The sequence below is a fragment of the Zeugodacus cucurbitae genome, chromosome 3 (assembly GCF_028554725.1).
Source record: "Zeugodacus cucurbitae isolate PBARC_wt_2022May chromosome 3, idZeuCucr1.2, whole genome shotgun sequence".
In the NCBI taxonomy this organism is placed as follows: domain Eukaryota; kingdom Metazoa; phylum Arthropoda; class Insecta; order Diptera; family Tephritidae; genus Zeugodacus; species Zeugodacus cucurbitae.
This window is the reverse complement of record NC_071668.1, coordinates 30,773,273-30,788,018: the sequence shown is the minus strand read 5'-3', so window position 1 is coordinate 30,788,018 and position 14,746 is coordinate 30,773,273. Positions and strand designations below refer to the sequence as shown.

Here is a 14,746-nt window from a genome sequence, read left to right as displayed (position 1 = left end):
TATTAATCCATCGAGGTGTCAACTGCGTTGCTACCATTTTCAACTATTTCTACAATCGCAGTATGATATTGTTGGAAAAATAATCGTATGTTATTTGTTAAGTGGCGATTCTTTATGTGTCGCCACAAATTAGATGATTTTAGGAATGTGATTAGTTCGTCAGCAACAGTTGATCCAGGAATAGTCTGGCGAAAATCACCTGCCAACAGAATATTTTCGTTGTCGCATAAATCTTATAAAGTCCTGTGCAGTACCTCCAGCGACTTGAATATCTGGAAAATATTCTTTATAGCTCCTTTTTTTGGCGATTTTGCAGACTGGTGTTTCGTTGATTTGCAATTTAGGAGTAATTTCAAGGCCGATTTGCCGTTTGTCTGCCTACTAACAGGTGTCAAGTTGCCCCTATTCCCATTATAACTGGGCGTTGAAAATGAGTGAAATCGGTTCAGAAATTACCTCAACCCTCATGTACTATATATGCTGATTTTCGTTATTCTATTAGACTTTATTTCAAATTGTGTGTAATAAAATTACATCAATAAATTGCGAGAGTATAATATATTCGGTTGCCTTTCCCTACTTGTTACAAATTGTTTTGGGCTATCGACACAGCCTTATACAATTGAACACTGATAAAAATATTTTAACAAAGCAAAAATGACAACTTTCACAAAATTATTATTGTTTGTTGTTTTTTTTTATAATTTTGTTGTCAATTCAAATAAAATCATCTTCTTGTTATCTTCCTCACAATGTTTCGATATATACTTACTTTCTAATCCTTCCCTGGCCTTCCATAAATATTTCAAAACTAAAATTAGGCAGATCGGTTTGGCCCTTCTCAACTTTTTTCGAGACTAACGACACAAATTGTTTGTATGGGTGATTAGAAAATTGTGGATTTAAGACTTTTTCAGGCAATTTTTCTAATTTTCTCTCCGTAAGAACCATCCCGGTACCTCTAAAAACATTCTAAACAAAGAATTTGCGAAATCGGTTCAGCGGTTAGCAACACATTTTGCGATTCATTTTTGTATTATAGATATACTACAGCTCTTAAAATTATTCGAGTAACTATCGAATCAAAAACCGATTATTCGAATATCCGGTTTGTAACCGTTCGTATGAATATTCGGATAGTCGTAACATTCGAATCATAACATTGCGACTATTCGAATAGTTGTTCCACTACGATTATTCGGATAGTTGCTTGATTTCGAGTATATGAATAAATGAAAATTATTTGAAATTCAAGCAGTCTTTGAATTTTGTGGTTTTAAACTTATGAAAATGCTAATTGTGTGTGTAAGAAAATAAATGAACTCGTACTAAATCAAATTCAAATAATCTTTTATCCGATTAATCTGGTTGGCTGATTAGTCGAATACCAGGAGCTCTATTATATACCGCAAACAAAAAATCGCGGATTGGGAAAAAATATCTCAAATTAGGTATCATTTTTGCGAAGACAGGCTCCCTGTCGGAGTACAAGGCCTTAGTCGTACCCCAATCGGCATTCTCCGAAAGGATAAGAGTATTTAGAATTAACAAAAGCCGTACCGTCTACGATAAAACTCGACAGGCTAATATCGAAGGAACGACCAAGAGGAAAAAGGAGATGTGCTTATTTTCGCAGAGTGGAAATCATTAAGGTACACTTTAGCGCTTCAAAAAGGGTAATATCTCGAAGAGGCTAAAAAGATGATCAGGGCATGAACAGGGAAACAGTGGATACCTGTCGCGCAACAGAAAAATCAAAACCTGGTCTTTGGCTTTATGACACATGACACATGCAAACACCGGCCAAATCCTTGCTTCTAAACCTTAACAGGTGTCTTCAGCTAAGATATTCGGAATGATGAAGAAGGAAGGAGGAAGATACTACCACCTGGCGGAGGTGGCTTCAAAGTTTGAAGGTAAAGAGGTACAGCCCTTTGCAAAGGAAGGGAAAAAGACATACTGTCAATACATAACATGACGGTATTTCTTTCCAGAAGTGCTGGCAAATCTGTAGCGAGATCAATAAACTCACAATTTGGAATACGGTGCCTTAGGGTACGTGGTCTGGAACAGTGACAACTGTCACGCATCCCATCATTTAGAAATAAATACTATACAAGGTAGCGTTTAATCTCCAGGGAACGGTACCAGAGATTTCTATTAAAGTTTCTATGAGTTTCTTAAAAACGAATTGACAACTTCACCGACACTCTTTTGTACGAATGATCTTTCATCCCTTTCTTACTCATTATATTCTACATTTGGCATATATGTTTTGTGTAATTTGAGTAGTGCCCTAGTAAGTTAAATCGCACACAAAATACCGTTAAACAACTATAAATTATTTCATGTTAAAAACAATCGCCCCTATTCCCGTTGTCATTATCGTTTTAAAACGACTTAAGAACGCCTATTTGGCATTCCTGTTGGCGTTAACGACATTTATCGAAAATAAATTGAGATTCCCCAATTTGCAACGACTATAGAAACGACATAGAAACAGTCGTTTTTTGTCGTTGCTATAATTGTGAGCGTCAGAGAAACGACGCGGTTGTTTGAAGGAATATTTGAAGTGAAGATGAGAATTCCAAGTCGGAAACAGTTTGAAATTTTAATTTCTGAAATGGAAAAATATCCTGCATATGCCAAGGACTTTAGAAAAGGGATAAATCCTTTAAATTTCGATTTCTTGGGTGGGATATTTTTTTTCTCAAAAAAAAAAAACTAAATCCATTCCACCGCTTTCTCGCGTCGGAAATTGTTGGCATTAATAAAATTGCATTTTTATATCTAAGAGTATATTTAAGATATGAAAGGTCAAAACGAAGAAAAAAATAGTACTCCAACAAGACGAGGAGTTAATGAACACATACCCATGTCTCCTTTGGCTGGACCACTAGGTAGAGTAGTCGGATTAGCCAGAAGCAAGGAGCATGAAACGCTGGAAGTATAACATATTTTAGAAGAAAGTTAGGAGGACGCAGATGTCACCACTACTTCTTTTAAAAAATCAAATAAAGATGGAAGACTAACATTGTTGTACGTAAGTACAATAATTAAGTGCTGAACACAAAGACGACGTAGCGACGGCTGATCACAAATGTCGCTTTGAAGCCAGCGTCTTGAACATTTTGAAGACGGCAGCGACATATCAAACAGCAATTTCATTGTTGCCGTACTAACATCTTTCATTTCAATAATATTTAGAAATTTAGTTTAAAGTGAAATTATTTGTGCAAAAAATGTAATAATGATCGATTTATTTGTTTTAAATAATCGATTGTTATTATAAATGATATATCAAAGTTATTTTACGTTTCTGCTGGCAAAGTAACGTCATACTTGTTAGAACTTTGAATAATTTTACATTTCACATATTAGTGGCAGCTCTACAGCGGCCTTTGTCGTCGGCAAAATTAGAAACATTTCTAATTTGGCGACAGCGAAGACTTCAACCCTTTTGTCGTGAAGTCGTGCTGTTGTCAAAAAATCTGTGCCCATAAGAACGCATGTATTTTGATATTTGACAGATGTCGCTCGTCGCTTGTCGTCTTCTATGTGTTCAGCACATTACAGTGATAACGTTGTTTAGAGTAAATAGAGAATAGCATAAAATCCATTAACGACCTGCTTTAAAAATTTGTCTCGTTACATAAGAAAGAAATTTTTATATGGGAAAAGAGCTATATAAAATATGTAGACAAATTTCGATAACTTATCTTAGGCGTTACGATATACTTCAAGAATACCAATTTAGGAACGAAACGACGATAAGAACGACGACGACTTAGAAACGACTATTAAAACGACAACGACAACGGGAATAGGGCCGAATATATTGTAATTTTTGGTAGATATTTGTCCTTTGTGCCATTCACAATAGTTAAAGTAATGGAACATGAGTAAAATTGAAACTTTTCATATCCATGAAAGTATTACGCCAAATTGCCATTCTATGTGCACCTTAAGCATTTGCAACGCTGTAAGGTATTTGTAAAAAAAAAACTTTATCAACAACAACAATTATGGCGTGCATTCAGGCGGCGGACGCTACAGAGCATTAAAAAAGTAATTTTTAAAATATGAAAAACAAGAAATTTAACTTTTTGTATGATTTACTTTCATTAATAAGTTCAGGCCTACTTACAAATTATTTGCGTCGAATCAGTGAAAGATTTATAAGTGATTATTTATTATGAAGATATAAGTTTTGTGTAATACTCAATTTACAACTAAAATGCAATAAAAGGATACTTATGAAAAATTAATAGATAATTGTACATTGAAATAAAGAACATGTAACATTTTTGTTAAATGCATTTACTTTAAATTAAAATGAATAAATATACCTGTACAAAACTAGCAACCTTAACAAGTGCTTAGAAACGAAGTTAAATTATAACAGTTCAAACAATAGGTAAAAACCAATATTTTAATACAGAAAGACGAAATATATACATTTGATAACAATAAAATATATTAAGTTTATAACATTCATTTTATTAATCACAATAATATTTTTTCAGCCTTAAATGAGCAACTTTATATTTGGCAAAAGTATTTAAAGAATATGTCCGTTCAGTTAAATTCTTTCAATATCTCAAACATGAATCTTCCACTCACCATAACGCCTATAATACCAGCTTTAAAGGATTTAACTGTTTCTGCTCCATCGACTTCGCATGCGAATCCTTTGCAGCCAGATTTAACATTTCATTGTATGTGCTGCACGGCTTACTTTGAAAATCCTTATATTTTATATCAGCACATGAACAGTGAGCATCCACAACCACAAGAGAGCGGTGAAAGTGGTAACACTGCGTCTGATGATGATGATCAAGATTATAGCTGGGTACTTGAGCCAGTTTGCGAAATAGTTGATATGGAAGGTGATGATGATGATTCGGATAGTGATTCAGAATCGGACGATGATTCATCTAGCAGTTCTTCGCAAAGTTCAAGCAGTAGCTCAACTACTGTTAGCATCTCCAATTCCAATTCGGTAACAAGAGATACGAGCCCGAATGATACTCAGGGTCAAGATGAAGATTACACACGTATGACTTCAGTAAGTACAAGCACTGTGCCACCCGCTATTTATGAAGAGGTTGTTGGTGATGAGTCCACAAGCTCCTTGTGTACAACCAGTGACGCCGCGTACCCAATGATAAAACTAAAGACGGCAGATCCTCGAGAATCTACTTCAATCATATTACTTACACCAAGGCCGGAAAATGTTTCTGAAGAAAATCATGAATTGTCAACTAGTATGACTATAGCTCCAGTTATTACTAAGCCAGGTAGAGGAAGACGCAGCGCAGCACAGAATGCGCAACTCGCTGCTTTAACAAATGGAGATCAAAAATGTTTTCAATGTGCACATTGCGAAGCTTCGTTTCAAAACGCTGGAGACCTTTCAAAACATGTGCGATGCCATATCACAAATAAGCCATTTCAATGCGCAATCTGTGAGAAGACCTTTACTCACATTGGCAGTTTGAATACTCATATTAGAATTCATAGTGGTGAGAAACCGTATAAATGCGAATTATGTTCAAAGGTAAATAAAATCAATTAATATTTGAATTAATAATATTAATACATTAATTTCTTTATCCCTCACAGGCTTTTACTCAATCAAGCAGTCTGATGGTTCACGTTCGTTCTCATTCTGTTAGAAAACCACATCAGTGCCATTTATGCGATAAAGGTAAGGTTATTTCATAGCAACTCGTTTCCAACATCTTTTTATTCTCTAAATTAAATTTTTAGGTTTCATAAACTCCAGCTCACTTGTATTACATCTAAAATCACATGATGATACCGAAATTTTCAATTGTCCTGAATGTGACAAATCTTTTAAACAAGAAGACTTACTCGAAAAACATCTACAAATGCACACACAGCAGCTTGTATATCAGTGTTCCATTTGTCATGCAGCATTTCGGACATCATCGGAGTTAGTGCAGCATATGAAATGTCACATGGGAGAAAAACCTTTCACATGCTCTATCTGCGATCGCTCTTTTACACAGAGTGGAAGTCTTGGAATACATATGCGTATTCATACAGGGGAACGCCCTTTTCAATGCAAGCTCTGCGACAAAGCATTTACCCAAGCGTCTAGCCTCAGCGTCCATATGAAAATTCATTCTGGGGAAAAATCATACCCTTGTCATATTTGCGGTAAATCCTATAGTCAGCAAGCCTATCTAAACAAGCACATACAAGCCCATCTTACAGCTGGACAAAACAATATAGCTAATAATATGACGAACGATATTCAATTGTCCAATAATATTGTGCCTTCGGAGGAAACGCTAGTTTGTATTGTTTGTGGAGCATTACATAAAGACGTAAGTTCATTGGCATTACATGTTACACAAAAGCATGCTGTCTTGCTCAAAGATACCGTACAGAGTAATACAACACAAAGGCAAATGCTTTCGGATTATGTGGGCGAAGAGGAACGTCGTTTACAGGAACAACAGTATATACAACAACTACAATTAATTATGCGCACTGGCGGTGTATTACCGCAAATTGCCATGGATGTCGATATTAGGAAGAGTGATGGGGAATTAGTAAGATCTGGTAGCTTTGAACGTATTGGAGACTTTAAGAACAATGGAAATAGGAACAGCGAAACTGTAAAGCAAGATTTCGATCAGAATTCGTTTGATCATTACGGCGCTGAAGAAGAAGTGGAGACTGAAGAATAAAGTGTAGATATTCCTTTATTTAAACCAAAATCTTGTCAATATTATAATATAGAAAAACGCAAAGCAACGTTTAGTCCATCGTCCATGCATTATATAATTTACGTAAATACTTTAGTGTCATATTTTCAATATAAGATTACACGTATGACCCCCGCTGACATTTTTTACCTGTACTTATTCAGTATTGCTTATATTTTTATAATATTTAGTTGTAAACTTAGCATGGTTTGAAAAAATAAAATACAAAAGTTGTTAAGTATATACACAATTTATTAGTTTCTTGTATATATATATGCTGCTGCAGGATTTCGATTTTACCAACTAATTGTAGAATGGATTGTATGTGACCCAATGCGCTCGTGATTGTTCTTTTTCGCTTTTATGTGTAGTAAACAATGATTTATATACATCGCTGGCTTTTGGGTCTTTTGCAACACTATAGTTATTCTTTAAACGCTTTAATTCCGGATCTTCCAATGCATCTTCTGCAGCAACAGAACGTTTTAAGTGTGCGTTCTGCTTACTTGATGCAATCGTTGAAGATTTGCTTGTAGATGGAGTATTGTCGTCTTCTTTTTCTCTTTTTTCTAACTTCTCAGCTATTTTAGAATTTTGTTTTCTTTCTTCGCCATCAGATTTCGAAAATTTTTCCGACTTTTTTGTATCCGAAACCTTTTGGTCCTTTTTATCTTTTTTACCGGCCTTACGTTTTACATAACGTATTTCCATTTTCGCTTGCATTAATTCCATGTCCTCTTCGGATCCATTAAGCACAACAACATCTTCAACACTGAAAGGTTCCAAACAGAGAGGACATGTACTACCGCCACTGTCATTACGTTTGATTTGCTTAATAGCACGCTCCGATATTACACATCCACAAGACCATAAACCTACAAATCGAAACTTTCCCGACATTTCAAGACCTATTAACTTGCATATGTATGGAGCATGGCGTGTATCTAATAAACCTTCTGTCTTATCTTCTTCTGTGAATGACGGATTAGGTGTTAGCTTAAGTGTTTTGATATCTTTTAGAGAACGAATATGTTTGATAGACTCGGCCTTCTTATCCTTTTCCAACAGCTGTTCAATGATGCTTTGTTTGGAGTACAAACGTCCAAAACCACACATTACAATTGGCTCTTGTAGGCGTTCTTGAGTAAGGGCGCAATGCAACCAGCGAAACTCACGTTCCGCATCTTTATCTTTCTGAAAAGAACAAATATTGATAATAACAAAAAACAATGAATCCCCATATATTTTTGAAGTAATTGCACTTACCTGTTCTGGCTTTTTTGCAGTGCGTACCAGTTCATCTCTGCGCGGTATAGTTCCACCGTCGCAACCCATATTTACTTTTGTAAGTCTTGTCTTTTCTAGAATAATGTTACTTATTTACTGTAACAAACTTGTTAATCTTTAGAATTTTATTTACAATTTATTACAGATTTCTCTTTCTTATCAAAATATTGTCTTTCGAAATAATCGATAGTTTAGTTATTAATCGATTAGTTTTTAAGGGTAGACTCACAGCAGAACATTTTTTGAATTTTTTTGATCGGTTGCAAACAACTATAACCCAAATCACAATGCAGCAGTGGAAGCGTCAGTGGCAGTGATCAGCTTGTAACTGTTGTGTCGATATTGAATTGATGCGGTAAGTCTACTTTCACACAGGCAACTTTTGTTGCTAATTCTCGGACGATTCTATGCTTCTTTGCTGTCGCCCTTTGCGTTCACACGAGCAATTCTTGTTCGACAACTCTGTTCGTGTCTTTCTCTCATTCTCTTTCATATAATTTTCTCAATTTCTGGTACGCATCGTTCCCAAGCAAAAAAATATATTTCATTATCTAATTTTTATCGTTATTCTTAATTTTCTAACACATTTTAATTATATTATGCATATTTCTATATGTATTTGCAAATTACATACAAAATTAAATGATTAAATTCAAATTTTCAAATATATTGTATATATTAATTTTAAAATGTGCGCAAATGCAACACTGTTACGTAGCAGCGAACTGTTACGAATAAGAACACAAAGCGTGTTGCCTGAACACAGCAGACTCGGCGCGATTCTCCTCTCCTCGTCGCCCCCTCTCCTATAAAACTAAGAATTGCCGCGACAAAAATTGCCCGTGTGAAAGGGGTCTAAGCAGTAAATTAGACAAAATTATTTTCACGAGTTGCAATAGTAAAATGAGACATCAGGTTGCATATTTAATTTAAATAATTAATCCTTCCTTATTTTCTGAAATATAATTTTTTTTTTAATATTCAATTTTTATTTTTTGAATGAGAAACTGATAAATATGCTTATATTTTAACTTTCCTAGTAACTTACGTACTTAATAGTTTTCCAAAATAACGAATATTCGTTTTAACAAAAACCGCATATAACGAACAAGCAATTTTTTACATTGAGTACCTTAAACAACGAACATCGGGGATTTGTAAACATCAAATAAAACCGTGGTAAAAACAGAATTAAAAATATGACTTGAAAAAATTCAAAAGAAATGTGAAAATTGAAAAAATTAAGACAAGAAAAATGTTGAATTTGATAGAAAAGTTTAAAATTAATATAGAATTTGACATAAAAGTTTTAAATTAATAATCAGCACCAAATAGAAGCATAAGTATCGGAATTGTGTAAACAAATTAAATTAAAAAGTTTCGACTATATTAAAAAGGTAAAACTTTCGAAAAATATAAGCTGCTGCTACAAAAAGGAAACATTCCGTAGTGATGAATTTGCTAAATTGGTCCATTTTGGAAGAACATAGCTGATAAAATATATGTACATATACTCTGCAGAGCGCCAGGGAGAAAAAATATCCATATAATATATATATACAGTGGAACTTCTCTAACTCGAATCAGTATAATCCACAAAGAAACTTCGAGTTAGAGAGACTTTGAGTTATATAATTTTCATTAAAACATACAATTTTTCAAAAAGCTTGAAAATCCAGATTTACCCACAGTTTTAATTTTTTACATCGCACAACGTTTTATTCAAATACGTTAAAACATGTATTCTGTAATTCTGTTTGTTCCACTTTGCTATTGTTTGGCTCTTGACGTCTGTATCCCATGCCGTGATTACATGTTTTATGCCATCCACAAGTCTAACATCATATTTATTGTTCATACGAATATAGGGACTCTTTAAAAATTGTGCTTTGGTAGTAAAATTTTAAATTTTTTATGATGTCCTGGTCGATTTATGGAAGGAAAATTGTATGAAATTTTACTTCTATTGCCAATTCAAGAGTTCGAGTAATGGAGAACTTCGAGTTAAGGAAGTTTGAGTTATGGAAGAAAATTTGTATGAAATTTGATTTCTACATCTAAACGCTATTGCCAATTCAAAAGTTCGAGTTATGGCGATCTTCGACTTATAGAAGCTCGAGTTATGGAAGTTCCACTGTATATCTTTTATGCAGCAGTTTAAGAAAAGAACGTATAATCAAAGAACGTATAATAATAAGAAGGAGCAAATGATAACTCGCAACTTTTTGAGTGCGAAATTATAAGGGAACATCGAAAACTCGCCACTTCGAAAGAAAAAAGTACACCACAGCATCAGAGAAATGGGAACAATGATACAAACAGACGCAGAGAACTTACAACATAAAGAAGGTGCAGGTTCGACTGGGAATGAAATTCAAGTCTGAAAGAAGTGTACTAGGGAATTTACCACGCTACTGGGGAACTCACCTCATGAAAAGTTAACAGCGATTTCAGTTTTAGCAGAAGGAAATCTGTAAAACAAGAAATCGCTGGCACATGAAATAATCATGTGATATTTTTCAAATTCATTTAATTTTTTATTTTTTTTTTATTTCAAGTTATTTTAAACTAATTTATGAATTGAAATAATTAATAATTAAAATCATATTTTTACCCAATTATTAATAAAATGAATGAAAAATTATGTTTATGATGAGCGTCGAACTTGTTGCCCTTTCTCAACTAGGGAATTCGATGGTTAGGAAATTAGGAAAATATATGGGAATGCATGTATGATAATTCACTGATTCGATTGTGCGAAAATTTCTCAATTGATGGTAGGCAATTCTGAAAGTCATGTTTTATTAAATGTATATATTATTCATAAATATTTATATTTCATTTAATTTTGTATTTATTTTTCATTATTTTGCATTGTTATAATATATGTTGTATTTATTTAATTTTTATTTATATCTGATTAAAAAGTTTGTATTATTCTTTATTATTTAAATAAACTATATAATAATCTATAATATCATTATGAACTCGAACAATCATCATTGCTTTGCCGTCGGCAAATTTCATAACAATGTGTATGTTCAAATATTTTTGCTACCATACGCGTGCAGAAATATATATGTATGTACATACATACGTACAAATGTGAACATACAAATCAACATTCCTCACATTTGTCCCTTCGACTTCAAAAAAAAAAAACAACGCGCCTACAACAAAAAATTACAACAGCATTTTCATTCATAAACGCATGCGTATCAACAACAAAGCAAGTGGACTTCATTCATAAACGCAAGCGTCACGCACATCTCCGCGCATGCCTTGCCTAAAAGCGGTTTGTCTGGAGGATGCAAAAAATCACAAATTCAAACAATTTCTGATATTTCCTTCAGAAGAGAAAACTGGCAGTGGCCGAGAATCATATTCATATTTCTATTAGAACTAGCATCTTGTCCCATGGATTATGAAATATCAATTAAGCTGGTTGGTTTTCAACAGGTCTCATGGTGCGAGTGGTACGCGCGCATTCGCTATTTAGACAGTGCTCGGGTTCAAATCCTGGCCGAAGTCTTATTTTTCCGCATATCTTATAATTTCTGCCACAATTGTTGGCAAATATGAAAATTGATTCTTTTGTGATTTTTGTCAAGCTGCTTGCACTGTTGCCACTTTTCGCTTTGACTTCAGCATCAACATCAAAATATGATTTTAGCTTTTGCCATCGTTGCGAGGAAGCAGTTTGTCGAGAGCGACGCCTGTAGCGGGGAAAAGAGCTACCTAGCTAGTTGTTGTTGTTTCTATGGCGCATGGCAATTCGTAATATTTTACATACATATGTACATATGTACGTTCCCTGGTTATGCTTACATACAAATATACTTATGTATGTAAGAACTATTTTGAATATTTGGCATGTCTTTTATACGATTGCGCATATGATACAAGCGATGTGGTCAAATATCTGCATGCAGGCAAATATGATATGAAGATACGATGTTATCAAATGTGGACTCAGTACAACTTTTTACATTTTTCGGGTTCACCTCTCCACATTTGCAATATTTTATAAATATTTTTTTTTTATATTATCTAAAAATTCTTTAAAATCCTATTTATGAGTTAAAAAATCATATTAATTATATACAATTAATAAAAAGCCATAAGAAGTCAAAAATGTATATCATATCAAAGCATGGGCATATCACATCAAAAAGCCAATCGTCATATATTTTCCTTCCCCCGACAGTCAATTCTGTTGAATAATAGCGAGTATAACAGCAATTGGTGAATTCCCTACCCGTCGATTTTCAGCTCTGTAAAAGATCGTATCGAGCATCATACAAAAATCAAAATGCTCCTTCTCTATGTTCTAAGTTCTCTGCACTGACTAAGGCACGCGCATTTTCATTTTCCCTATAGCGCAGATTGTAAACGCGAAAGAGTTAACGAAATGCGGTTCCGTGCATTTACGTTCGAATTCTGTAATACTGAAACTTTTTTAATAAACTTTTGAAGTGAAAACTTCTTATTAGGCACTTTTGTGGGTGAGTATTTTCAGCCTTTTTCGCGACAGATGAGATTTTACACAGATATACACCAGATTGAGTACTAATGAAATTAGTGCACTAACTCATGAGCCAAACAAATTAGTGCAAATGAGTACTAATACTACTATCAAAAATGACTAGGACTCATTTCCACGAAACCAAAAAAGAAAACTCATAGTATTTCTACACTTATAGATTAATTGTGACTTCATAGCTGAGCACGAAAGTTAAGATACCCAGCGAGAATTATGTCACATTAAATTTTTCATTATTTCATTGAATATGCATTTTCGTGCGTCTTTATTCATTTTCAATATATTAATATTAAAAGAAATATATTAGAACCTAAAAGTATTAACTTTACTGTCATTAAATAACTTAAAACATTAAATGTAATACACAATATCAACGAACAAAACACATCGTTAGTCAATTCCCACAGGCCACATCAGAGAACTTAGAACATATGTTGTAATTTCTCTGCGCCACCTTCGCGCAAAATCGCCGTTACACCCAAGAATGATAGAAGGCAAGATTACGACAGGCGTTTACAGTTAGCTTTTTTGGGTTTTGCGAATACGCGAGCAAAACAAAATTGCACTGTGGTACAAAACAATAAAACCAAAACAAAGAGCTGAAGTCAAGGCTAGTGCTTAATTATTATTTAAAATTCTAAGTGAAAAATGTATTAACTTGAAAAAGAAGTCCGCAATAGCGGAATTAACCAACAATAGTACAAAAAAGTTGTATATAAAGATTTTTTTTTCACTTTTCCAACCAACAAAAAAGTTGACAAAATGGCGACCTTTTTGTAACAAAACATATAATTTTAATTATAAATATACATGATTATATTGGATCATTTTATAAATGAAGATTTTAAGAATTACGTTCATTGTGATATTTTATCTGCACATTATTCAATTTGGTTCACTATGTTTCACATTTCCGTTTTCCATTTGACAATTCTAAAGTTCAATAGAATAACGAAAATCATCATAAATAGTATATGGGGACTGAGGTAATTCCTAAACCGATTTCACTCGTTTTCACAACCAATATACAATGTATCGAAGACTATACGCTCACTTAATTTAATATTACTTATAATTAGGTATATGGGATCTGGGGGAAGTTATGACCCGATTTTTACCATTTCAGGTACAGAGAGAAACTGTTATAAGAAAAAAATTCAGAGGGAATGAATTACATTAAAATATCTGAGGGATTTAACTAAGTCGCGGAAAAGATACCCTTAGGCACTGAGTTCTTCATGTTCGATATCAGGGGCCTTGAAAAGTCATGGTTCGATTTTGACAATTTTTCCACAAGTGATGCAACAGAAGATATACAGTATTTGTGTAAAGCTTTATTTCGCTATCTTCATTGGTTCCTAATGTATATATTATAAAGTGAAGGAATAAGATGAAATTCAAAAATGAGTTATATGGGAAGTTGTCGTGGTTGTGAACCAATTTCGTCCATTTTTCACACGTGTCATCAGGGTGTCAAGAAAATATTATATACCGAATTTCATTGAAATCTGTTTAGTAGTTCCTGAGATATGGTTTTTGACCCATAAGTGGGCGACGCCACGCCCATTTTCCATTTTGTAAAAAAATCTCAGTGCAGCTTCCTTCTGCCATTTCTTATGTAAGATTTTGTGTTTCTGACCTTTTTCGTTAGTGAGTTAACGCACTTTTAGTAATTTTCAACCTAACCTTTGTATGGGAGGTGGGCGTGGTTATTTGTTTTATATTTGTGGTTGTTTGGTTTATATAGCTTTATTGGTTTGCGAGTTATATACAAAAAACCTATTTGGGGTGGGGTCACGCCCACTTTTTCAAAAAAATTACATCCAAATGTGCCCCTCCCTAATGGGATCCTATGTTCCAAATTTCATTTTCATAACTTTATTTATGGCTTAGTTATGACACTGTATAGGTTTTCGGTTTCCGCCATTTTGTGGGCGTGGCAGTGGACCGATTTTGCACATTTTCGAAAGCAACCTCCTCAGGGTGTCAGGGAACATGTGTTCCAAGTTTCATTAAGATATCTTAATTTTTACTCAAGTTATCGCTTGCACGGACAGACGGACAGACGGACAGACGGACGGACAGACATCCGGATTTCAAATCCACTCGTCATCCTGATCATTTATGTATATATAACCCCATATCTAACTCTTATATTTCTTGGTGACGCAAACAA

At 34.0% G+C, this 14,746-nt stretch overlaps 2 protein-coding genes across 4 annotated transcripts; one reads left to right on the top strand and one right to left on the bottom strand.

The window, feature by feature from the left end:
- The first annotated feature begins 1,303 nt into the window (after positions 1–1,303).
- On the top strand, positions 1,304–6,983 carry LOC105220289 (zinc finger protein ZFP2). 3 transcript variants are annotated; one of them, XM_054228181.1, is made up of 4 exons: positions 1,304–1,916; positions 4,527–5,560; positions 5,626–5,710; positions 5,773–6,983. In XM_054228181.1, the coding sequence occupies exons 1-4, from the start codon at positions 1,856–1,858 to the stop codon at positions 6,720–6,722; spliced, it is 2,130 nt and encodes a 709-aa protein (XP_054084156.1). In that variant the 5' UTR covers positions 1,304–1,855; the 3' UTR covers positions 6,723–6,983. The 3 variants fall into 3 exon arrangements, with proteins under 3 accessions (XP_054084156.1, XP_011195031.1, XP_011195030.1); XM_011196729.3 differs by lacking the exon at positions 1,304–1,916 and adding an exon at positions 3,933–4,068; XM_011196728.3 differs by lacking the exon at positions 1,304–1,916 and adding an exon at positions 4,075–4,417.
- On the bottom strand, positions 6,731–8,275 carry LOC105220283 (replication termination factor 2). The gene is made up of 2 exons (XM_011196722.3): positions 8,007–8,275; positions 6,731–7,934 (listed from the first exon to the last, which is right to left on the bottom strand). Exons 1-2 carry the CDS (start codon positions 8,073–8,075, stop codon positions 7,044–7,046), a joined length of 960 nt encoding a protein of 319 aa, XP_011195024.2. The 5' UTR covers positions 8,076–8,275; the 3' UTR covers positions 6,731–7,043.
- Between the last annotated feature and the right edge of the window lie 6,471 nt (positions 8,276–14,746).